We start from the raw sequence: 25,376 nt of genomic DNA on the forward strand, positions 1-25,376 counted from the left end.
CGAAAGGTGTCCCGAGGTGTCCCCCTCGGGCCCAACTGAAGAATCCCAAGGCCCAAACCCCGTGTACGGCGCCAACAGGATCGGAGCTGATGTCGGCACCGATAAGCCCGGAGGGGCCATCGAAGCCGACCTAGGAACATCCCATGGAGTGGAGCATTCCAGCTCTGAAGACAGAGATGCTCTCGGAGGAGGAATAATCGAAGAAGGTATCGGGACGGGCTCTGGAGGCGACTGGGACGGAGTCAAGAACAATTTAACCAAAACCGGTGACTGAAGGAGCCTCTGCACCACCCTATCAACATCCACATCCGAAAGTGCCCTGGAGGATTTGGAGGACAGGGAGGGAGATCGGGATCTCCTCTCAGGTGACACTGGTCTAGTACTGTGCGATCGGCTCCAAAGAGGTTCCAATATAATTGGAGCCGACACCGGTTCCATCAACACCGACACTTCCTGCGTCCCCGAGGACAGTGGAGCCGAGGAGGTCGAAGCTAGTTTCATTACTTTCTCCGGTGGCTCCAAGGAGACTGAAGGAGCTGGAGATTTCTTTTTTGATTTTGTGGATTTTGATTTTGAACTGGAAGTAGAATCCAATGCCTCTTCGAACGAGGGTTTCAAGAGTCCCTTCAGAATTAACTTATTCTTTCTTTCTTGGAGCACCCTGGGACTAAAAGCATGGCAGAAGCTGCAGGACTCCTGCAGGTGGATCGCTCCCAGACAATAAACGCATACTGAATGTCCATCGGTGATGGACATCTTGTAACCACACTTAGAGCACTTTTTAAAACCTGAAGGTTTGTGCTCCTTGGAATCTTTGGACATCTTGAAAAATTAATCACAGATAGCAATACAACGAGAAAGTCACTGCCTGACTGGAAAAACAACTACAGTCATACAAAAATACCACACTAAGCGCAGTTTTTCCACAAACAACAGCACACACAAGCCTCAGAAGGGACACACACTAAGACAACTAGGGATAAAAACCTCTTAACTAAAATGGTTTTAGACCAAACTCGCATACCAAACAAGGAAGACAGACACTAAAACCTCTAATTCAAATGGTTTTAGAAGTAAAAAACAAACACAGGGACAAGTAAGGGGAAGGACTAGGTCCTCTAACTGAAGCGGGCCTAGCCCGTTGGAACAGCTAGTGGGATACCACAAAAAACAATCACACTACAGATTATACCCAAAAAACACCAAATAGAAATAGCTATTAAAATAGCTTTTGCTTGTAACAAATTCTCTCAAGAAAAAGAAGAAAAAAGGTACTTAGCCAGAGCCAAGAGCGAGACCACGTCCAAGCTAAATGAGCGGCAAATGAGATCTGGGGATATGGAGCAGTGCAGCATGGGATACCTTCTTAGCCCAGCCAATAGAAGACTTTGAGCTAGAAAAGTTTGGCCGAGTCGGAGCCGAACCCATGGGTAAGAATGTAGGCGAGACTGGACTACATAACATCCTTACTTTCAGAATGATTTCTGCAACTGATTTTATTGGGGTGCACAGTGAAAACAATATTGTAGGAACACAGATGGTTAGAAATGATCACATGAACTGCTCCAATGGCTGTCTAAATGATGGCCTCTCCAGGTCAACTCTCACCCTAATGAATAGAAACGAATGAGGAGGGGGAGTTGGCTGACAGAAGGGGGTAAAATGCTGAAAGGTATCATAACCTTAGGCTTTGTATTAATTTTCCCTTTTACTTCTGTAGTTTCACCATTCCAAGGACAAGAATTATAATTCTTAGAAAATTCAAAAGTTGCCCGCTATGCTAGGCTATGTAGCACTTAACTGAGGAGGTCACAACAAGGTTCTTTTTCAGAAATTCCTTGTACTCAGCATTAGGCAGCTTGACTAACACTTATGGCACCTGATCTGTGAAAGATGACTGAAACTTGACCTGGTAGAAATTAAGATTTGCAGGCCTAAAATGTCAGAAATGGCCTCTTGCCAAACCTAACCAGAACATTAGGCTACTTATTTTAGTGGTGAGATGACAAACTGCTGCTGCACTTGTGAACTATGTTTATCCTTGGAAGCTGGCTGAGAAAAAGAATTGCAAACAGCTACAGGGTTACAAAGGGCAGCTGCCTTCTATGAAGCTAAATAAACTTTCTAAGAATGTCAGAGCCACAAACCTTAGTCCTCCCTGGTTCTTCTGTTCAACACTAATCAAACATTGAGGCAAATACCCTTTTCAAAACAGAATTAGGAGGCCCTTTGCTAATCTCACTCCTCTGGCATGACCTAACAAACATGCACATACCTAGCTGCCCTAGTGTAGAGTGACGTGCTTTCAAGGAGGACAGCAGGAGCATACACAGACTTCATATGGCCCCTACAATGGAATGTTTTTTTATTTCTCTGGTCACAGAGGCAGCTAAACTATCGGTTGCTGGCCAATGTTCTTCCTTGATCTCCAGTCTTCCTGTCTTGTACATTCACCCGAGGCTGGAGGTCTGTTATTGCCTTCTTACTGCAGTAAAATGGGTTTATAGAGAAGGCACTGTCAAGGCAAGATAATGATGATGACAGCCTTCCTGGCTGCAGCATCACTCGTGCTGTTACAGGCTTTTCTTAACTATGTCCTACTTTCCTAGTGAGCTGTGTCCATCTTATATTATGTACAATGGATACTGTTAGCAAGCAACTCCACCCTACAGTGCCACTCTAGCTAGACTGACTTTCCTATCTAAACATCAATGTCCCCTTCACTGGTCCTTGTCTCAGCTGGAAGTCAATTGTGCCTCAACATTCCTCTTACACTCTTCCCTGACAGAGGCAAGTAGGGAAACACTTCCTACTTCATTCCTTCTTTTTCATATGATTTCTTCAGCATAAAGGCCACTAAATAAATTAGGAAGGCTGAGTTCTAGTTAAGGCTTTAACCCTCTAGGCAACAGAATCCACCCACTCAGCAACTACATGTACTTTCACTCTAATTTGACCATGTCATGTTGCTACTCACTAAACCACAAGGAGTAACTTTGTTTAAATAAATTATATCCATCACAAGCTCTTTGTGATGACACTCAAATCTCCTCTTCTTTCTAATTAGATCAACCACTATCTCACTTGCTTCCTTCTATAACAGTTTAATCACTGTCTCTCCCCATATATCCAAAACTTGTACTCCTTACAATGGTACATGTAGCCCCAAATATTCTCACTTTCCTATTACCTTACTTCTCCATCTTAAATGTTACAATACTTTCATAATTGTTCTACTACTAACATATACTATATTTAAGCAATAACCCATGCCTGGGTGTGGGTAATGCTGGATTTACCCACGGTTGGTGTGGTTTGGTCACGAGGGCGAAGACCGAGTGGCCAAACAAAGACAACTGTGGGTAAATCCAGCATTACCCACACCCAGAAGTGGGTTTTTGCTATTATACGACATTATTTAAGAAAAAAAATACTTACTTTTCTTAAATAATGGCATTGTATAATGCCTCCTTGCTGCCCTTCCGCAGCTGTCCAGTATTCTGCGGCAGTTCTGATGTAATGCGCATGGGTATGGTTACACAGTACATCAGAACTGTGTATGTGGACGCAATGGAGAAAGGAAGATCTCCATTGCTTTTAAAAACTTGTCTCGCTATGTTAAGACTTTAACATAGCGAGACAGCTTTAAAAAAAAATGCAACAGAGATTTTTCTTTCTCCGTTGCTTTTTTTAAAGCTGTTTTGCTATGTTAAACCAGTTTAACATAGCAAGACAGCTTTAAAAAAGCAACGGAGAAAGTAAGATCTCCGTTGCTTTTTTTTAAAAGCTATCTCGCTATGTTAAACTCTTAACACAGCGAGACAAGTTTTTAAAAGCAACGGAGATCTTCCTTTCTCCATTGCTTCCACATACATTCATTTAACATAGCGAGATAACAGCAATGGAGCTCTTCCATTCTCCATTGTTGTCCAAAAAAAAAAAAAAGACTTATACTAATGGTACAAGTCCGGGCGACCGGACCTTTTTCCATTAGTATAAGTCTTTGATTTACAACGTGCACGCTGACCAATCAGCGTGTACGTTGTGGAATATTAATGGGGGGTCGTTGTACAACTCATTAACCACCTTCCCCTTTTCCAATATTTCAATAGTTACGCTGCCTCTTCTTTTCATTATTTAAATTGCTAGAAATTGCATGAAATACTACAGTATCTTTTGCAATGTCATATCTCTCTTTGCTATATACAAGCTTATGTCTGTTTCTAATGTATGTTCAACTATGCAAGCTATGACATGCTCTAGTCTAAGCGATGTTTATGTAAGCTATTGTAAAGTATTTTTTTCACGTATGTACACTTACCTGTCTATACATTGTATTCCTTCTGATAGCAAGTGCTCTGCTCGTGCACCAAGCCAGGCTAATACCACATAAGCCCACATCAAATTTCATCCCCTAAATTTTATATTCTCCATGTATACCCCACTCCCACTTGTTAACACCACCTATCAGCTACCTACAATGAGTATAATTTGATAATTTCTTTCTTTTTTTTTTTGTAAAGGTATACATATGTACACGTATTAAACTATACTCAAATGATCAACTAAAGATGAACCCCTGCCCTAAAAAAAAAAATACATATATATATATATATTTATATATACATATACATATATATATATATATATATATATATATTTATATATACATATACATATATATATATATATATATATATATATATATATATATATATATATATATATATCTATATATATATTTATATATACATATACATATACATATATATATATATATATATATATATATACATACACACATATATATATATATATATATATATATACATGATTTTACTATATTGTAATAACTTTCTCCTTTTCATTAAAGTGCCTATTGTATATTGTACTTTCTTTATTGTCTCTAGATATTTCTGTTAAATTCTATGTAAAACAAACACTGTACCTGTCAATGTTGTTCTTGTTTTATTGGTGCTTTTCTCCCCGGGCCACTGCTGAAAATGGGCTCACACCCAGACTGACTATCCCGGTCAACAAATGTAAAATAAATAAATAAATATGTATGTGTGTGTCAAAACTGGTGTTAAATGGCAACTTTCCAATCCACGTCTCCAGTGAAAAAGGGTTTCATACCAGATAAACTTTTCCAATTAAAAAGGGAAAGAGAGAGATAAATGTCTCACCATGTGTCATAATGAAACCAGATCCAGAACTACAGGAATGAATGCAGGCCCACTGAAATCATCCTAATTTCTAATCATTGAGCTAGTGGGGAGGGGGGTAATAGGAATAGATTCCTCAAGCATATCTACTAGTGAAGTGAACTGCACCATTTTGGGTCAATTCCAAATTCCTTGATCTCTCTTAAAACCCCGCAACTCTCTTTTTGCGCGGTCTTGCGCACAGAGCAGTGTCGGGCAGTGCCGGTTAGCTGGGGTATACTATTCCTGGCTCCACAAAGTCTGCACTGCAAATTTTCCCTTAGAACTAGGCAAGCCTCAACTCAAGTGCTTCAGATCAACTGCTCTTATTGCAGCACTTGCATAACCCAAATCAGCACTTGTCCAAATCTCCTAAAAAGCACTATTATTTTCCAAATCTCCTAGACAGCACTATTATAATACAGCATAAGACCCTCGATTGTCCGCAAGACAAGTGGAATTTACTTTTCCAAGCATGTCCAGAGGTCAGCTTCAGGTGTACTCTCCAGTTCATCTGGTGGAATTGGGCATCCTGAGGCAATGTCACAACTGCCTCATGTATACAGACAACCCTCTCCTCTTACCTCTAGACACAAACACTTGTGAGAGATGCAAATACACAGCCAGACTGGAGGCTAAGCGCTCTCAACCCATGACTGTAACAGACAGTCAAGAGGAGAAGAGATACACTAGCATCACACCACCAGTCACACATGGATCTACAAAACAAGCACCAGCAAAACATACACATAAATACACAAAAACATATTCGGAGGCACTAGGTACTAATCTGAAAAAGAAACAGGGCCCTCCAAAGCAGACAAGCAAGCAACCTGCACCTCCAAACACAAGCCAGAAAACACATAATTCACCTCAGCAGTGTGCCTCTCGACAGCCCCCACGGCAAAACACCATACCCAACACGGTAGTAATAGGAGACTCTGTAGTAAGGCACACAGATGTTCCACTCACCAGGCTGAACAAGGAAAAGGTTACTGTCACAGCTGCCTGTTGGGTGCTGGGATCCGCCACATAACACAGGCACTTAGGTCACTCCAGAACAAGTATAAGTATGACGCTGTCATTGTACATGTTGGTGTGAATGATCTAAGATGTACCTCCCTGGACTACATGAAGAGACATTGAGGAGCTCTCTGATCATGTAGCCCAAGCTGGTATGACCCTGACCTTGAATAGCATACTACCTTCACCTAGAATGATACCACAATACAAAGACAAAATGATCAATTTCAACAATTGGCTAAGCTTCTGGTGTCATTCTAAGGGGATCCAGTGTCTGTCTGCCTGGGATGACATGATAGACAAGCCTCGCTGTTTCGCTAGAGATGGTTTGCACCTGTCACCCCTAGGCTTTTGAATACTGGCCAAGGCTCTTGCCGTCCCCATAGTGCCTTTTTTAGGCAAGGCTCAAAGGACAAACCAACCACCGTAACCAGCACAGGTAACCAAAAACTAAGGGTAATGCTACTCAACGCCAGAAGTCTCAACCTCAAAATGCTCGCACTCGAGGCACCCCTCAGTATGGAGAAAATCGATGTTTGTGCAGTGACAGAAACCTGGTTCAAGGCTCCAGAGAGCACCCCAGCACTACCAGGTTACAATTCATATCATACCTTCCAGCCTCAGTTACCAGATTGCAGTACAAAGGGCGGCGGTGTATCCATATTCATCAAGGATACCCACATCTCCAGGTTAGTGGCGCAGCATGATGCCTCAGATATCATCCATGTGCAACTATCAGCAGGCAAAACCACATTTCAAGTCGTAGCCTGTTATAGATCGCCCACCATGTCCCAAGATGCTCACTCAGCATTCCTTGAGGCATTGGAAAATATAAAGGTCCTACCCAACACCATAATTTTGGGTGATTTCAACTACCCTGGTATAGACTGGGCGAACTACCAAAGTTCTAACTCCTATGCCCAGTGGTTCATAGAATTTATAAATTCAAATGCCCTTGAACAACTGGTATGTTCTCCCACTATAGGGGACAACATATTGTATTTAGTCATCACAAATATGGGCACCCATTGTACCACACCCGTTATCACTCCCTCTCTGGTCAGATCAGACCACAAACTGATAACCTTGAACATCCTCACCCCTCCTCCTCCCCCAGTCAAAGAAACCATTGTAAAAAAACATTTCCAAAGCAAACCTCAAACTACTTGCATCTGAAGTGGAAAGCTTCACTATTCCCTTGCAGAAGGATAATGATATCCAGGATGCGGAATCCTACACCAAGGCACTCTATATGCATCTTCAGGATTGCATTGACCGTGCTATCCCAAATAAAACCAAGACTCCTTCCTCAAACAAGAAGAAACCAGTCTGGTGGACCCCGGCCATAGGCAAACTATACAATAAAAGGAGGAGACTTGATAACGTCAAAAACCTAAATGGCAACACTCAGGTCTGTTCTGAGCTAGTACAAAATGGAACAAAATACACTGACCCCACTGACATTGCCAACATCTTGGCTGACAGGTTCAGTGCAAATTACCCCCCCCCCCCCACCACCACCTGCAGGGCCCACTACTATTACAGGGGATTGTGTAACTCTAATTATTACTGATACTTTGATTAATAAGGCTCTATCTAAATCTAAAAACACTGCCTCCATGGGACCAGATGGTGTCCCGGACTGTGTCATATGCGAGCTCCAAAATTAATTAACCCCGCATCTGAATACCCTGTTCAGTCTCAGCCTCTCGACAGGATATGTGCCCATAGAATGGCGCTCAGCAACGGTGGTTCTGCTGCACAAGGGTGGGCCCACAACCGACCCTGGGAACTACTGACCAATATGGCTGACCAGTCTGATCTGTAAGGCAATGGAGCGAATCATTATGGAACTCATAAATGGAGAGATTGGGAACCTCCAAACACTTGACCCCACACAGTTCGGCTTCGTCAAGGGCAGATCATGCCTCCTGAACCTGGGGACTTCTTTGACACAGTTACTCAGGCTACAGATAAGGGAAAGGAGGTACACACGGCTTACCTTGACCTTGCTAAAGCATTTGACACCATTCCCCATTTGGGTATTACTGATGAACTCACCAACCTAGGCATAAACCCTTACGTCACAAGATGGATCGCAAACTGGCTCTCAGACAGATGCCACAAAGTAAGAGTAGCGGGATCTATGTCCGAATCCAGACCAATAACGAGCCTCAGGGCTCTGTCCTGGGGCCCCTCCTGTTTGGCATATACATCTCAGAAGTGCAGGCAAGCACTGAAGGGCTGTGGCTGACCAAGTTTGCGGACGACTACAAACTGGGTGCTATAATAGAGTCTCCGGCCGACATGGATATCCTCCAGAAGGGCCTTAATGAGACTGATGCATGGTGTCAAAGCCATGGTCTCAAGCTAAATGCTAAAAAATCTGTAGTAATCCCCTTTGGAAAAAACAGAGTACCCACAAACTACCACATAGGAGGTAACCCCCTGAAATCTGAAGAAGTAATAAGGGATCTAGGGTCCCAAGTAGATAGTCAGCTTTCCTTTGATAACCATGTTGTCAAGGTGGTTAGAAAATCCTTCTATGTGACCCATCTGATCACGAAAAGGTTCGCATCAAGATCTAAGGATGTAGTGGTACCCCTCTACTCTTCCCTCATTAGACCCATTATTGAGTACAATGCACCAATTGGAATGTACCTGGCCAGGTATCTCCAGCAGCTGGAGAGAAAACAGAGGTACCTCACTAAGAGGATTACTGGCCTCAAACAGTTGCCCTATGCAGCACGATTGAAAAAACTAAGGCTTTTCTCTGTTGCATACCACCTTCTCAGAGGCGATCTCTGTTTAACATACAGAGCCATGTCCAACCCAGAACTGTTGAACATGCTCCATCTTAGCAAAACCAAATCTACTCGAGCTACACGCTCTAGGGATATAAACCTCAGCACAACAATGAATAGAACATGCTGGAGGGATAGATTCCCTTTGCAAAGACTTTCCTTGCTATGGAACAAGGTCCCGATCTACATAAGACAGAGCCCCTCACTATCACTCTTCAAGAGGAACCTTGACGAGTGGATGGGTAACAGAAAGTTCACACCAGGGATCATACCAACAGCTGTACTAGATAGGGGCCAAGGGTACTAGCTGCTAGATCAAGAGCCTAGCAAACTAACCAAAGGGCCGGTAAATACCACACAACGTGGCTGGGCTAATATATGCCTTCGGGCAGATAGCCCAGTACCTACCTATGATTAGCCTGCTGCATTCTCAAGCATAGAAGCAAATTGCTTGTTCTTGAGAAACCCTCCACAACACCCTAACATAGATGGGGAAGAAATTCTCCTACCGCTGTATTAGCTATCAGCTGACAACGGGACTAGGCTCAAGCCCTCTGCAGCTAAGGAACAGCTCATAGCTGGAGAAATGACTACCAAAATGGCAGACTTCAGTGGAGAAAAATGTTTCTGATGCTTGGACCTCCCAACCATTCATTCACTCTCTCATGCCTAGTATCACATGTGGGACCCTCCAACTGACTTTTGTGTTGGTTTTCCATCATAACAGCCATTCTGTTTATTCTGAGGTACGCCTTAAGTATCTTCCTCTGACGAGTTCCTGAGATCAACGTCTGGAAAGTCAGGTAGCATTGCATGTTCTGTTCCCCATCTTAGGCAGTAGAAGCAACACACATGCAGGTTACGGCTGATGACTTAACCACAGGCACACTTTCAATATATCGCTTTCTTCAGCTCTGAAAATGGGAACTTTATAAGCAACATGTCAAAACTAACATTATAAGTAGCAAAACGAACTGAAAAGTCTAGGACTAGGCATGTCCTGCTAACCTAGCATGCGAACCTACAGCATGCAATGAAGTAGTAGTACATTCACACACAAATGTAAGAAATAGACTGTGAAAGAACTGTGTACAGCATCGACCAGATAGGTCGTATTACCAGCTACAGAAGCCATTCTATAACATGTTCAAACTGCCACTTAAAAAAAAAAAACGATGATGATTATTAAAATACTGAACTGCAATTCACCAAAACTACAGAGAAGTAACTAAATAAAATTTGTCCTCAGTCCATGAAACAGACAATAGCACATTTACATACAACTTAAAAGTAATCAATACATCACAATCCATCTTCAATCTAGTATAAAAAACTGCAGATAAATGTCTGCATAAACATGCTTTGAGTTATACAACAGACACAAACACACATTCATATGCAGTCCATCAGCCTTAAATATTAATATTAGGACTGTTTACTGATGATGTCTAATTAATTGACAGATTTTCTTGCCGGCCTTCTTTAGACTAGGTCAATACACAAGCATATTGCTCCACTGAAAATTGCAGATGCGTAGTGCCCACAGTTTATGATGCTTACATTAATTTTCTTGAAGGATGTCTTTCATGTGCCTTTGCAGTATTTCCTTTGACCACCACCTCAGAATCTCGAACTGCTAATTCTAATCTAATCTCCTGGGCAGTATCTGCAAATGATCAGCTGTGATCAGTGTACAACCCCGGTTAGCAAATGTAAAGTAAAATAAAATAAAAATCTTGACTAACCTGGGGTAAAGAAACTGCCTTAATAATAATAATGGTGATACCCATTAGTTAACCATGTAAGCCCAGTCAGGGGCAACCTGTGAACAATATCTGGTTAAATGACTTGCTCAAGTTCACACAGTAGGCAAATGAGGGCTGAGGGAATCGAACCCTGTACCACACTATTCATAGTTTCATAGTTTATGGACAACTACATATTTGACATAAGACCGTTTAAAATGCAGACTCTGGGTTTAAAGAATAAACCAAAGGCACAATCCAGGAGTCAAGTAATTTTTTTCAAGGTAATTAGTGAACTGTCTTGCATAACATTCAGTGGCAATTTGTTTCCTAGACTAACCATAGAACAAAAAATAAATATTGCCTTTAAACAGGTTCTATAGCTATCCAACTTGAAGGTGAAACAGACTCCTCTCAACGAAAACTTTCTTTTAGGAAGCACTAGGTTCATTAGAGCCCTAAATTCCTCATTATATAGTACCCTACATGCAGTGGTTCCTGACACCTTAAAGCAAAGGGGAGCTGCAGGAAGCAGCAGAATGGATGGAACTAACTGGCATGGGAAGGGGCTCTATTACAGCAGGTCAGTAATCACTACCTGGGATGAAACAGATGTGATCGTTCATTTTCACCAACAGACTGCCTCAGTGTGTACCCACTGACTGTAGTCACTTTACCAACTATATACATCTCACTTGTCAGGTTGCAATCAACAAGGTCAGCCTTAGGTGAAATGGAGCTCTAAACAAATGATTCCAAGGACCCACCTATTGCAAACTAGTTCTCTCTGCACTTCCCCTGTGTCCCTCCTGTTTTCCTCTCATTCTGGCACCAAACATTTCAGATAGAATACGTCTTTCTTGCTTTATTGTTTTACTTTTTCTTCACCCATGCTTTTAATACACTCTAAATGGCCATGGCTCTATTGCAATACGTTTGAAGGATGCTACTGAATTAAGTGGTGATCTGAGGGCTGATAGGTATGCATGCCATTGGGTTCCAGATTATATAAAGTACACCTTTTTTTTTAAACAACTTTTTTAAATTAATGATAGCCTAAACAAAAATCATGCTTAAGGAGAAAAATGTTTGGTCTTAATTTTCCTCAACAAAAAAAAAAAAAAAAAAGTTGCAACTAAAGCTTAATGTTCAAAGTTAACAAAACAGCAGTTTCCTCAATAAAATAAGACAAATGAAAGGATATAACAATCCTGTCTAGGAATATAGTGCTTACCTTTCTGTCTCCCTCCCAAAGGAAGGGTAGTTACAGTCTATTTGTCCATCTGATATTAGACTGGATGAAAATAAAAGTACAACTGGCCAGAGGCATATACTATACAGCTGATGAGAACAAACAAAAAAACTCATAGATAAAACCCACACATCGACAGGAAGTACATGCAGACTCAACACTGAATGATTCATAGCCAAAAAAATCAATCTGAGAAGAAATGCTGTTAAATGGTGATGCTACTCAATGCAAAACTACCAGTGATCAGTTGCTAACACCTGCATCCTACCGAGACTGCCAATTATTAAGTACAATGCTGATGTCTGACTGTGATGTACAGTGAATAAATTACGACCCACTTGCTAGTTTTAAACACAAACACCAACTAGCAATAAAAAGGAAAGGAAGAAGTCTTCATAGTCGAGTGCCGCAATAGGCTTTATTTACAATAACACACGTTGAGCGCCATCGTCCACAGGTAACAAGACTTCTTCAGAACAATACAAGTCACAACAAACTGAATTTTTATACCTGTGGATGGCAGCCTTAAAGAATGAATGACATCATCACCTAATTAATTATTACAACCCCTCTCTATCACAAACAAGTGTCAGCTTTTAAAACCTTTTAAAACTAGCCAAGACAACATAAACATTTTAATTAAAAATGTTGGCAGTTCATAATTTAAAACATATTGTAACTGTAGACAGTCTAAAACAAAATATGTCTTTCAGCTGGTTAAGCATTGTGAACAGAAGAAATATTTTCAGACCCTTGGTGACTATCTCACTGAAAATAATAAGATGCCTTCAATCTGAATATGCTGGAGATGGAAACACAGTCATTAAGTCCTGGGGGTTGAGTGGCATTAGTTTTAAGTTGCCACTTCAATTCCAGCAAAGTAGAAGGCTTTCCTTACTACTGTGGATACACATGGTGATCGAAGTTTAGATTGCTATCAACCTGAGTTCCCAAATCTCGCACCATTGTGTCTGAGCTTAGGGGGAGTGCTGTCAATATTGTAATTTGCAGGGACTCCTCTTTGCCAAAGTGAATAATAACGCACTTTTTTGCATTTAGTTTCAGTCCGTGGGTTTGGCACCAATCAATTGTCTGTGTTAGCCCCTTTTGTAATATGTTAACATCATTTGGGGACTCAATGACTGCACCCAGTTTGCAATCATCAGCGAACTTCCTAAGCCACAGGCCATCTAGTTTCACCTGGACTTCTGAGAAATAGATTCCAAACAGTAGAGGGCCCACCACAGATCCTTGTGGTACACCACTGTTAACTGGTCTACTTGTAGAGGTGGAATCTCCAACTCTGACAGCATGTGTTCTATCAGTGAGCCAGTTGGCTACCCTTCTAGTGATGTATGGGTTAATCCCCAGCTGGGAGAGTTTCTCAATGACATGTGATTGGGAGACTGCGTCAAAAGCCTTGGCTAAGTCAAGATAGGCAGTATGTACTGGTTTACCTTCAATCCAGGGCTTTGGTGACTTTCCAGAAGAAGGCCACCAGGTTATATAAACATGATTTAACGAAGCCAAACTGGGTCAGGTCAAGAGTTTCAGGACTGCATATGTCCTTGTTGATAAGGTCCATGATGATCCTTTCCATGGCCAGATAAAGCTGGTTAGGTTTACTGGTCCATAGTTCCCAGGGTTGGTTGATGGACCCCCCCCCCCCTTTGTGCAAGGGGATTACTGTTGCTGTTCTCCCTCTACTGGAACAAAGCCAGTGCCCAGGCTGAGGTTAAATAGAGTGCCAAGTGGTTCCAATAGGTCTTATTTTAGATTGTTTAGTAAGCAGCCTGGGATGATATCTGGTCCCACAGAGGCCGTGTTTTTGGCCTTGGAGAGCACGGATATGACCTGATCTTTGGAGATACTAGGTAAAGGACTGATGGCTGGGCGGGACGGGGGGGGGGGGGTTGCTCCAAATCTGTTAGCTAACAGGTTGGCAATTTCCTCAGGTTCAGTACAAAAGGTACTGTCCAGTATAAGTTTGGCACATAGTTCAGCATTCTGTTTTAGATTCTAGATGTAGCTAAAGAATGCCTTATAACTATCATAGCTAGGGATGCTAATTTAGATTAGTAACTAGCTTTAGAGAACTTTACAAGTTACCTGATTTACTTGTTCAAGTTGTGGAGGATATTCTTCTGCTGAGTATGTTTCCCATTGTTCTTGGGCTTTAGTTGGTCCACCAGGTTGGCCTGTTTTTTTTGGGAGGACCTGGTTTTGGCCCAGTCGGGAACAACTGGGTCTATACAGTTGCTTAGATGGTTATACAGGGCATTTGTGTACTCCTCTGCATAGGAGTCATTGTTGGCTGTGTGGGGGTTTGAAACTTTTTACACCATTGCTTAATAGGCTGTAGTCTGCTTTGGAGAAAATTTTCAGTTTTTTTCTCCTGTGGGGGGTGTCAGGTCTGATTGTTTCTTCGAACATGGCAGATTTATGGACTGACCGTTCTAGGGAGGGAAAGGTATAGGGGGGTAAGTGCAGTGACCCCCCCCCCCATGTTGGTGAGTACTAAGTCTAGGATATTTCAGCTCTTTGTGGAGGTGCAGACTAGCTGTTCCAGGGCATCTGTATTGACAAAGTCCAGGAAACTCAGGGTGAGCATGTTTGTGCTCATGTAGTTTGCCCAATCGATGGAAAGTTAATTGAAATCTCCCATGACCAAAGCATTTGGCTGTATAGTGAGTGACTCTAGTAAGAACGGGTAGGCAGTTGCTTCTCTTGGTTCATGGTGGGGGACCTGTAGCTAGCAATGATGTGGTAGGATGTTTTACCTATAGTTAGTTGGACCTGGAGTAACTCAAGAGAGTCATACTGTTTAACCCAATGTATTTGTTTTTAATGAAGATCGATACACCTCCAACCTTTGGTTCTTTCACACTCATTTTGGGTTCTGAATGTGTAGAAGGCATTGTAGCCTTGCATGGCTAGGGTGCTCTCTGTGGCCTTGAACCATGTCTCGGTGACTACAGAGATGTCAGCACCTCCCAAGGTGAGGAGTGCTTTCAGGGAGTGCAGTTGGTTTACTATCAAAACGTAGAATGAAGGTTCAGTGAACATGGGAATGTCGAAAGTCATGAGGCTGCCTCCTGTATTTGCTGACCTTCACTACTGTGAGTGTTTAGTACAGCGAATGCCCATGTGCATTCGAGCATATGTAGTCGATGATTGTGGTACAGTGGGGATTGGGAAATTACCCCTTTCCCCACTGTAATTTGATCTCGGAGTTGGAATATATAATTTGCAGGGGGTGTGCACCCCCCACATCCGGGATGTGGGGGGCTTCCCCCCTGCAAAAAGGCTACGTCACGTGATTTGCAGTACTGCACTTCAAAAAGAATGTCGAAAGTGTGAATGCAATCTTTTCGCTACATGCACTTTGACATTCTACACTAATTAGTATGCAAGAAGTGGTTTTGCGGCTTCAATATTACAAAAGTTTTTATTGCGTCATTTGAACGTGTGATAGTAAACCATGTGGTTTCCTGTTTAGGCTCCTAGCATTAAGCAGCATAACCTTGAGTTTGTCTCAAGTGGATTTTTTACGTTGGAAATTTTGTTGTTTTGACATTGCCTAAAAAGGCACTATGAGAGAGGCAAGCGCCTTTGCTAGTATCAGAAAGACTAGAGGAGACGGACCATCTCTGGCAAAGCAAGGTGGTCTGTCAACCTTGTCTTCCCAGGCTGACAGATACTGGATCCCCCTGGACTGACACCAGAAATTAAGTCAATTGTTGAAGTCAATAATTTTTTGCCTATACTATGGCATCATCCTGGCTGAAGTTAGAATGCTGCTTAGGACTAGGAACGTATCTGCCTGGGACACAATCTGAAAGTTCTCTTTTCATATAGTCCAGAGAGGTATGGCTCAAGTCATTCAGCCCACCATGTACTATGACAGAGTCATAATGGTGCTTGCTGTTGAGTGACTCGAGTGCCTGCATGATTTGACAGATCCTGGCATCTAACAGGCAGCTGACTGTGAGCTTCTCCTTGTCCAGCCTGGTGAGGGGGCCATCTGTGCGTCTCACTATGGAGTCATCTATGACCAGGACATTTGGTTTTGAAGTGTTTTGCATTACCAGCTTATGTGCTGAGACACGTGTGTGTGTGTGTGTGTGTGTGTGTGTGTGTGTGTGTGTGTGTGTGTGTGTGTGTGTGTGTGTGTGTGTGTGTGTGTGTGTGTGTGTGTTCTTCGGGTTTATACATTGTGACCTTACTTTGTGTGAAAGTTGAGACTAGTCAAACTTATGAGTCTGTAATTTCCTGGGTCAGTAAATGGTCCCCCTTTATGCAGAGGGATGACTGCTGCTGTTCTCCTCTGTACCGGGAGGAACCCTATCTGAAGGCTGTGGTTAAATAGGAATCCTAATGGGCCTGATAAAGCCTGATATAAGCTGTTTAACAGGCAACTTGGTACATCATCAGGCCCCAATGAAGCCATATTTTTAACATTAAAACGTGCAATGGAAACCTGCTCTTTCGTGATAATTAGCAGTGAAGTGGTGGAAAGTATGTTTTGGGAGGACTGGAGGTAACAGAGAGGTGAAATTTCAGTTGGATTTGTCAGCCAGCAGATTTGCTATATCTTCTGACTAAGTACAGGTGATGCCATCCTTCAACTAATTCTTTTCACTGCTGGGTGTTGTCCTTAAGATTGCAGATATAACTGAAAAATGCCCTATGGTTATCCTTAGCTTTGGAGGCTATTTTTACCTCAAAGTCTGCTTTCAGAGACTTGATTAGTTCCTTGATTTTACCTGTTTGGACTAATGAGGGACTTTCTGGTCTGTTGTGCACATTCCCTCTTACTTCTCAACAGGATTTTTTTTCTTTTGTTGTACAACATATTAATAGCAGGGGTCCACCATAGTGGCTTGTTTTTGCGGTTTGAACTGGGTTTATTTTGGTTTGCTGCTGACATTTCTATGCAGTTGTTTATATGGTCATACAGGACTTGTGTACACCTCTGCATAGGTTTCTGTGCTTTCTGGATTTGGGGAGCTTGGAAACTAGCTATGCTATCCCTTAAAATGGGGTAATTTACCTTAGAGAAGTTCTTAAAGTTTTTGGAGTTTGGTGGAGGGACTAGTTTTACCTTTACTTCAAGGGAGATCGCTTTGTGATCTGATCTTACCAGTGAGGACATCACACTGTGGGGGTACAGCACTCTCCCATATTTGTGAGTAACAGATCTAAGATATTTGTTCCCCTAGTGGGATTGCAAAGTAGCTGCTCCAGGGCATTTCACAGTTTGTTACTAGGATAACAACCTGGGGGCCTTTCTAAGCCTAGCTAAGTTTTCCCTAAAGAATAATGAAGTCCTCTCTCCAAACAGGACATCAACAGCCAGGCATTTATAAGCTACTTATGTCCATAAGGGACATGGGTGCCAGGCTCGGTGTAAAATTTCCTATTCCCAATCCACTGATCTAGGTTGCACTTAAACTAGCTAACAGAGAAACTGAGCTTCACATGGATGCAAAATCTGTTCCATAGGAGAGGCAGTCTCTAGGACACATCTGTCTCTCCAGCATATTCTGCTTAAGTCACAGACCAAATTCAAATCCTAGACCTTATATTTTTGGTACTCTCTGACTTACGAATATGCAGGAGATTCATAAGTGTGAGGTTTGCAGATGCCTTGTAAACCAGGCATTAATCACCCTCTCAGCAATCTACAGGAGACTAAGTAGAGGGAAAAGGATTTAAGGTGCTCTGCATATGGCAGGTTTGTTACATCTTGTATTATTTTTGTAAGGAACCTCTGAGGTCATTCTAGTTACTGCATATGCCTGGTCAGGCACATATCAAAGGGAGCACTGTACTCTATGACTGGTCTAATAAGGGTGGAGTACAGTGAGATGATGACCTCTTTGGACCTATATGCCATGACCTTACTTATAAACTGCACAACATAAAAGCATTTCCTCACAACTATAGCCATGTGGTGGTCAAAGGTAAGGCTACAATCTATGTGTGTACCCAGATCCCTGACCACTGGGTCTACTTTTAGGGGTGTATTATCAACATGGTAATTAGGTTAACTTCGCAAAGGGTATAATTATGCATTCCTTAGCATCAAATTTAAGCCTCTCTCTAAGACTAAGAATGCTGCATTAATGGGCCCAGACAATATCCCAGGTTCCCTTCTAAATAGCATAAAACATGACCTATAAGGGCCTCTGGAATTACTATTTAACTGTAGCCCCCAAACAGGCTTCATACCTTATGAATGGAGAAAGGCAACTGTCATCCCTCTGCACAAAGGTGGGCCATCTACACACCCTGAAAACTACAGACCCATAAGTCTCACTAGTCTTATATGTAAAGTCATGGAAAGAATTATCATGGAGATGATCAACAGAGGTATAGTAAATCTCCAGACACTGGACCCAACCCAGTTTGGTTTTGTCAAGGGCAGATCATGCCTACTCAACCTGGTGGACTTCTTTGAGAAGGTCACCAAAGCAATGGATGACAGAAAAATTGTTCACACTGCCTACCTTGACCTGGCAAAGGCATTTGACACAATACCCTGTTTGGGTATTACTGACAGACTCAAGAGGTTAGATACAAACCCGTATGTCACCCAGTGGATAGCCAACTGGCTCACAGACAGGACCCAGGAAGTCAGAATTGGGGAGTCCACCTCTACAAAGAGGCCAGTCACAAGTGAAGTCCCTCAGGGATCAGTCCTTAGACTTTTGGCATTCACTTCTCAGAAGTCAAGGCCAATGTCAATGGTCTCTAGCTGACTAAATTTGCAGATGATTGCAAATTAGGAGCTGTCATTGAATCTCACACTGACACACATGTTCTCCAGGAGGGGATGACACAGACAAACAACTGGTGTCAGAGCCATGGACTAAGACTAAATGCCAAGAAATGCATAATAGTATCCTTTGGGAAGTCATCTATCCCTGGTAACTATCATATTGACAACACATCCCTTAGATTTGACCCAGTAGTCAGGGACTTAGGGACACACACAGACAGCAATCTAGCCTTTGACCATTATGTGTCTACAATCATTCTATATTGCATAACTTATAAACAGAGATATGGCATCTAAGTCCAAGGAAGTCACTGTTCCACTGTACTCGGCATTCATCAGACCTATCATTTAGTATAATGCCCCCTTTGGAATGTACCTACCCAGACATATCCAACAATTGGAACGTCCACAGAGGTTCCTCACTAAAAGAATACAGGGTGCAAGTAAAATGTCCTATGCAGATCGCCTCAAGGCCATATCCCTGTATTCTGTTTCCTACAGGCTTTTGAGGGGAGTTCTATGCCTGGCACACAGAGCATTGTCAAGACACCACTCTGATGGACCTCCTGCATATCCACAAAAGAAACAGCACCAGAATTACCCATTCTAAAGATTTAAACCTTGCTTGTGATATAAATAGGTCCTGCTGGAGAGGACCTATTGGAGAGATATATGTATCCCAGAGACAACCATGTCTATGGAACAGGCTCCGCATCCATGTGAAGAAGCAGAGTTCCTACCTAACCCAATTTAAATGCAACCTGGACAATTGGATAGGAAACTGGAAATTCATCCCTGGTTTGGCACCTATGTCTCTAATGGACACAGGTAACCTGTAAATGGTTCATATTCCAAACCCCTGCTTACACTTATCAAGGTATCAGAACTTGTCAGAGATTTGGGATGCATGGCTATGCTTAAAAAGGCCCATGTGGTCATTAGCCTAGCAAACACCTATGAAGGGCCCCAGGGCCATTAGCCTAGTAACCTTCTATGATCCTAAGGCGTAAGAAACCTGCCTTATGCACAGCGCCTTAAAGCCCTTTCCCTCTACTCAGTCTCTTACGGATTGCTGAGGGATGATATATGCCTGCCTTAGAAGCCATCCACAAACCCTACACTTACAAATCTCCTACATATTCATAAGTCAAAGAGTACCAGAAAACCACTGTCTAGGGACCTGAATTTTGTCTGTGACTTAAACAGAACATGCTGGAGAGATGGACATGTGTCCCAGAGACTGCCCTTCCTATGTGACAGGCTTCCCATCCATGTGAGACTGAGTTTGCCAATTACCCAGTTTAAAGCACAATCTAGACAAGTAGATGGGGGATAGGAAATTTACATCAGGCCTGACACCCATGGCCCGTCTGGACAGAGGTAGCTTGTAAATGCCTGGCCCTCAATGTCCTATTAGGATACAAGACATCATTATTCTTTCACGGAAAACTTGGCTGGTTTAGAAAGACCTCCGAGTTGTTAGCCTAGTAACAGTCTATGAATCTATGAACAATGACAATGGTTTTAGATATTACTACACTACTACAAACCTGGAACCTTCATACAGAACTCACAAAGAAACCTTAACTGCAGTTGAGAATGCATCATGTGTGTGTGTATATATTATATATATATATATATATATATATACATACATATACATACATATATATATATATATATATATATATATATACACACACACATATATATATATATATATATATATATATATATATATATACATACATACACACACACACACACACACACACACACACACACACACAGACATATACATGCACATATACATGGAAAAAAAATGCATCCTCGTTAGAAAAGTCTGTTGGCAAAGAGATAAAGTCCTGTCTAAATCCACAAGACCAGAGTTCAAAGATGGCATGGATGCTTTTTGGAGCTGCAGGGTACAGGAAAAGGACTGATGAAGTTAGTTCTGTTCTCCTTCCTCAGAGGAGAGAGTAATGAGGGGTTATGTCTGTGCAGGGTTAGACCACTTGTCTTGTTCTAGTGGAGGCCAGAACAGGAGAATAGCAAGTTGAGCTGAATAAGTGGGAGGGCCTGGGGGCATTTTGCTTCAGGGCATGGGACAGAACTACTCCGAGTAACTAAGCTTCATGGATACTTTTAGTCTCATATATGATGTCAACACAAATGGCAGGGGGATGGTGGGCCATAACCCAACTGAACTGAGCTTGTCTCTCTGCAACCACCAATGGCAGATTCCATGCTCACTTGCCTCCTAAGGGAAGCCTGTCATCACCAACCTAAGAGTGTTAGTCCTTGTCTGCAGGGGGTTTAAACACTCAGGTGAGCTTCCAGATTGTTCCTGCAGACTTATATGAGATAGAGTCCAGGGGAAGCCAGGCTACAGCAGGATTACGTGCACCAACCCTAAAGAAATTAACCCAAGATAGTGGAGATACTGCATCCCAGTTACTACATTTTTTGAACTCTTCCATTACAAAGGGATCGGGGTCAACAAGAGCTATCATGGAAGAATGCTTACGAAATAGTGGGAATGAAAATCTGGTTAGTGAACAAAAATAAAGACAGAAAAGACGACACATGAAATACAATGAACAATTAACATACCATTCTGCAAATATCTGTGAGAACTCAAGTGAGCTGTTGGCCACAGGTGAAATAAAATAGAAGGGAATATTGGAAAGGCCTGCAGAGTCGATATACTGATAAAGACACTCCAAAAGGTCATATATCACTCCAGAAGGGTAACAAGGAACCAAGACATTGCCCCCACTGCGCACAGTCATAGCTGAAAAAAGAAACATATATACAAATAAGCAACAAATACCACGCACAAACCAATACAATAAAGTGTAAAGGATCAAAATCTAATATGCTTTACTGATTTTTTCCCCATATTTCTCTATTTCTGTAACTTTTCTCAATCCCCTCCATCAGCAACAAGTATCACCAATACATTAGCTATGTCTCAAGTACAGGCAAACAACAAATAAAAGTGCTCACTGTACTGACTGACCATCAAAGGGTCCTCTGCAGTTAGTTACAGATGTGGTTTACTTTTTTTGAGGACCATCTGTAAGCAGACATTTTTTTTTTTAAATACTCAACTCTACTGTACCCAAGTAACATTTACAGCAAGCTTCACACTACATCTTAGCTTCACTATTCGTAAAAGCTCTACATTTGCATAACACATATCAAATTATAAACTGCTAAACGGTCGCCTATTTAACAACTTCTAATCAATATTTTCAATGAGATGATTATTCTCTCAGGCACAAACATTCTTACACCTAGATAACTTCATATGAATAAAGTCAACATTATACACCAAATAAAAACATTCTAAACAAACTGTACAGAAAGGGATCCAAATAAAATTTAGTAAATTGTTCTGTAGACAAGCAAATATTACCTATCTGCACCCGAAGTATACATCTTATAACCTCATAATAGATATTCTAACATCATTTGTTTACCAAACCAGCTTAGAAAGTGATAGACCAGTACCAAATGCTACAGTACATATAAATCTTTTCAACTGGCCATTATTCACTACCAATTAAGCTCTTATACAGAACTTCCAATATGGTGCAGACTGATCAACAGGTTGGTGATTACACTACCTGGAAGCCTACAAAGAAGAAACATGAGAGAGAAAATCACCCAGAGATGGAGAACACTCTGACTGGGAAGAATCCTGCAGATAATCAGGAAAAAGCAGTTCAGGTTTCAACTTTGGTACAGGAAATGGCTGCCAGTAATGTAGATGAAAAAATAAATCAAAAGTACTCAAAGGTGCTCAAGATAAATGAAACACTGAAGGAATATAGCCTTCTCAAATAACAAAAGGCTGGAAAAGTAGAAGAAGCTTTAGCTAGCTAGTCAAACGAACTGACAAAACTAAGGAAGTCAGAAGTTGAAATGAGGAAAATGCTAGCCGAGTGTGAGGTTTCCCAAGACAACCACTTTCAAAAATAGTAAAGTTAGAAGACAGGGAGCATTCAAAAAACGTGATTTTCTGCTGTACCAAAACTAGACTAAACAGGACGTATTAATTTTATGAAAAGTAAAAACAAAGAACTGGACTGGTGTTCTCCCCAGCATTTGTTATTTTAAAGAGCACACTGTGCGCATACTTCCAAACATGGCCATGAGAAGGCAGCCAAGACCTATATTAGTCAGGATGTACTCATACCAGCAGAAAAAGCTGATTCTGGCAAAACTGCATGTATTAAGCACTGGGGACAACAGAGGGTTTGTGGAAAATGATTATTTGTTGTTCACCAGTGTGAAGAGAAGAAAGTTTATCCTAGCAATCAGGAAATGTCAAAAGGTAAGTGTGAGATTCAAGCTGCTGTAGCTAGCAGTTTTCCTAACATTTTTCATTAAGGATCAAAGATATTTTTTGATGTAGAACAGGAGAAGGAAGAAATAAGATTATCCAACAAAAAAGTGAGCCAGCAAACAAAAGGGAATTCTGCTTCTCATTGTAATAGCAAGGGAGCTGAATGATTATGTTTTCTTAGTATACAATGATGGGGAGTTGTCATATTTTGGATCTACTACTTTTGATCGACAGCACATTTGATCAAAACCCATTTGATCGACAGCACATTTGATTGAAAACCAGTATTCATGGCAATTAACAGTGATTTGTCCCCCTCCCCAAAGTCGTGTGACCCTGTAGTTGTTATATAAAGGTAGGGGTGTGCGGGGCACAGCCCCCCACATAAGAGGGTGTTGGGGGTGAAGCTCCCACCTAATTTCCTTTAAAAGAAGAAAATAAAAGAAAATGTATAAATTTTAAATGCAATGATATTTTAAATAAACAGCAATATATGTAAATGCACTTTTAGCAACATAAAATTTTACCTTTATCTAAAAACATATACACCACAAAGGCTTTAGAATATAGTGAAGGAAAGAGAAGTTCTAGAAAAAAGGGGGATGGCGGGTGGGTAACCCGGATTGCAACAGTGAATACACTCGAACATCTACATTTATGGTAAGTGTACACAACTGTACTATGTTCTTCATGTTTCACTGTTGCAGTTATTACATTTGGATAGAATCCCAAAGCTATGGATGGGAGGATGGAACTAAATAGCATTAGGAGCGGCTATAAGGCCCTGCAGAACTGCAGTGGCAGCGCCTGCCCTGGACTTAGAGAAGACAGGCAAATGATAATGCTTTGTAAAAGTATGAACAGAGCTCCAAGTAGCAGCTTCTAGAATGTCTTTGGTTGGAACTCCTCTGAGAAAGGCCGCTGAGATAGAGGCAACCCTGGTGGAATGTGACCTGATTCCAGTGGAATGTGACCTGAAGCAGCAGAAACGAATGCAGTGGCTTATCCACTTAGAAATAGTCTGTTTTGATATAGCCTTCCCCTCTGATCCTACAGCAAATGCCACCAGTAGTTGTTCAGACTTTCTTAGAGATTTGGTACTGTTTAAGTAGAATCTTAGTTGTCTGTGTACGTCCAATGAATGCAGAATCCCGCTCCCCCTTGTTCTGCAGATTTGGGTAAAATGTTGGCAGGTGAATAGAGTTTGGTTAAGAGCCACACTGGATACCACCTTAGGCATAAAGGAAGGATTGGTCCTGAGGGACACCCTGTCCAGGTAAAATGTAATAAAAGGCTCCACAGTCATGAGGGCCTGTAGTTCTGAAACCCTTCTCGCTGAAGTGATTGCCAAAAGGAAAGCTGTTTTCCAAGATGAAGACTTTATATCCGCAGTAGCTGCTGGTTCAAAAGGAGGCAGGGTGAGTTTTTCCAGCACAAAATTGAGGTCCCATGCAGGAGTTGGTGATCTTCTGGGAGGCCTTAAATTTTTGGCCCCTCTAAGATACTGTTTTAGCAGAGGATGAGAAAAGATGGTAGGCTCCGTGTTGTAATGAGCCGAGATGGCAGAGGCATGGATTTTTATTGAAGAAAAAGATAGGCCCTAGTCAAGCATCTCAGTCAAGTATTGTAAAATCTGAGGAATATTTGGTTTTGCTGTGTCCGTTCCTTGTGCTTGGTTCCAAGGACAGAATCTTTTCCATTTATCAGCATAAGATTTTCTAGTACTAGGCCTTCTGGCTTCCAAAATGACATCCATCACAGATTTACTGAGATGTTGTTTGAATAATTACATGATCAGCCATGCTGCCAGGTTCAGAGTTTGGAGCTGAGTGTGCAGAATTTGATTGTTCTGCTGAGACAGTAGATGAGGTATTTGAGACAAGTACCAAGGAGGGAGTTCAGACATATTCCTTAGAATTGGGTACCAGTACTGGCAAGGCCAGTCCAGAGCAATTAGGATCATTTTTATTTTTTCCTGTCTGACATTTAGTAAGACCTTGGGAAGAAGAGGCAGAGGAGGAAAGGCGTAGACGGATAGTTTTTCCAACTGAAGAATAGGGCATCCACTTCCCATGCTTGTCTGTGATTTATTTATTTATTTTACATTTGTTGACCGGGCTAGTCTAGCTGGATATATGTCCATTTTCAGTAGAGGCTCGGGGAGAAAAGCTTCACATAGAAGACATACACAAACAGAACATTAAACTTTA

At 41.7% G+C, this 25,376-nt stretch overlaps 1 protein-coding gene across 1 annotated transcript in view; it reads right to left on the reverse strand.

Annotated features, from left to right (window-relative positions):
• INTS9 (integrator complex subunit 9) overlaps positions 1–25,376 on the reverse strand; it is a 943,738-nt gene that overhangs the window by 550,530 nt on the left and 367,832 nt on the right. The window contains exon 6 of the mRNA XM_044062717.1: positions 21,426–21,606. Coding sequence (XP_043918652.1) covers positions 21,426–21,606 — 181 coding nt within the window. The remainder of the gene's footprint in view (positions 1–21,425; positions 21,607–25,376) is intronic.

Source organism: Protopterus annectens, chromosome 2.part1 (assembly GCF_019279795.1).
Source record: "Protopterus annectens isolate FY-2018-M chromosome 2.part1, PAN1.0, whole genome shotgun sequence".
NCBI lineage: Eukaryota > Metazoa > Chordata > Ceratodontiformes > Protopteridae > Protopterus > Protopterus annectens.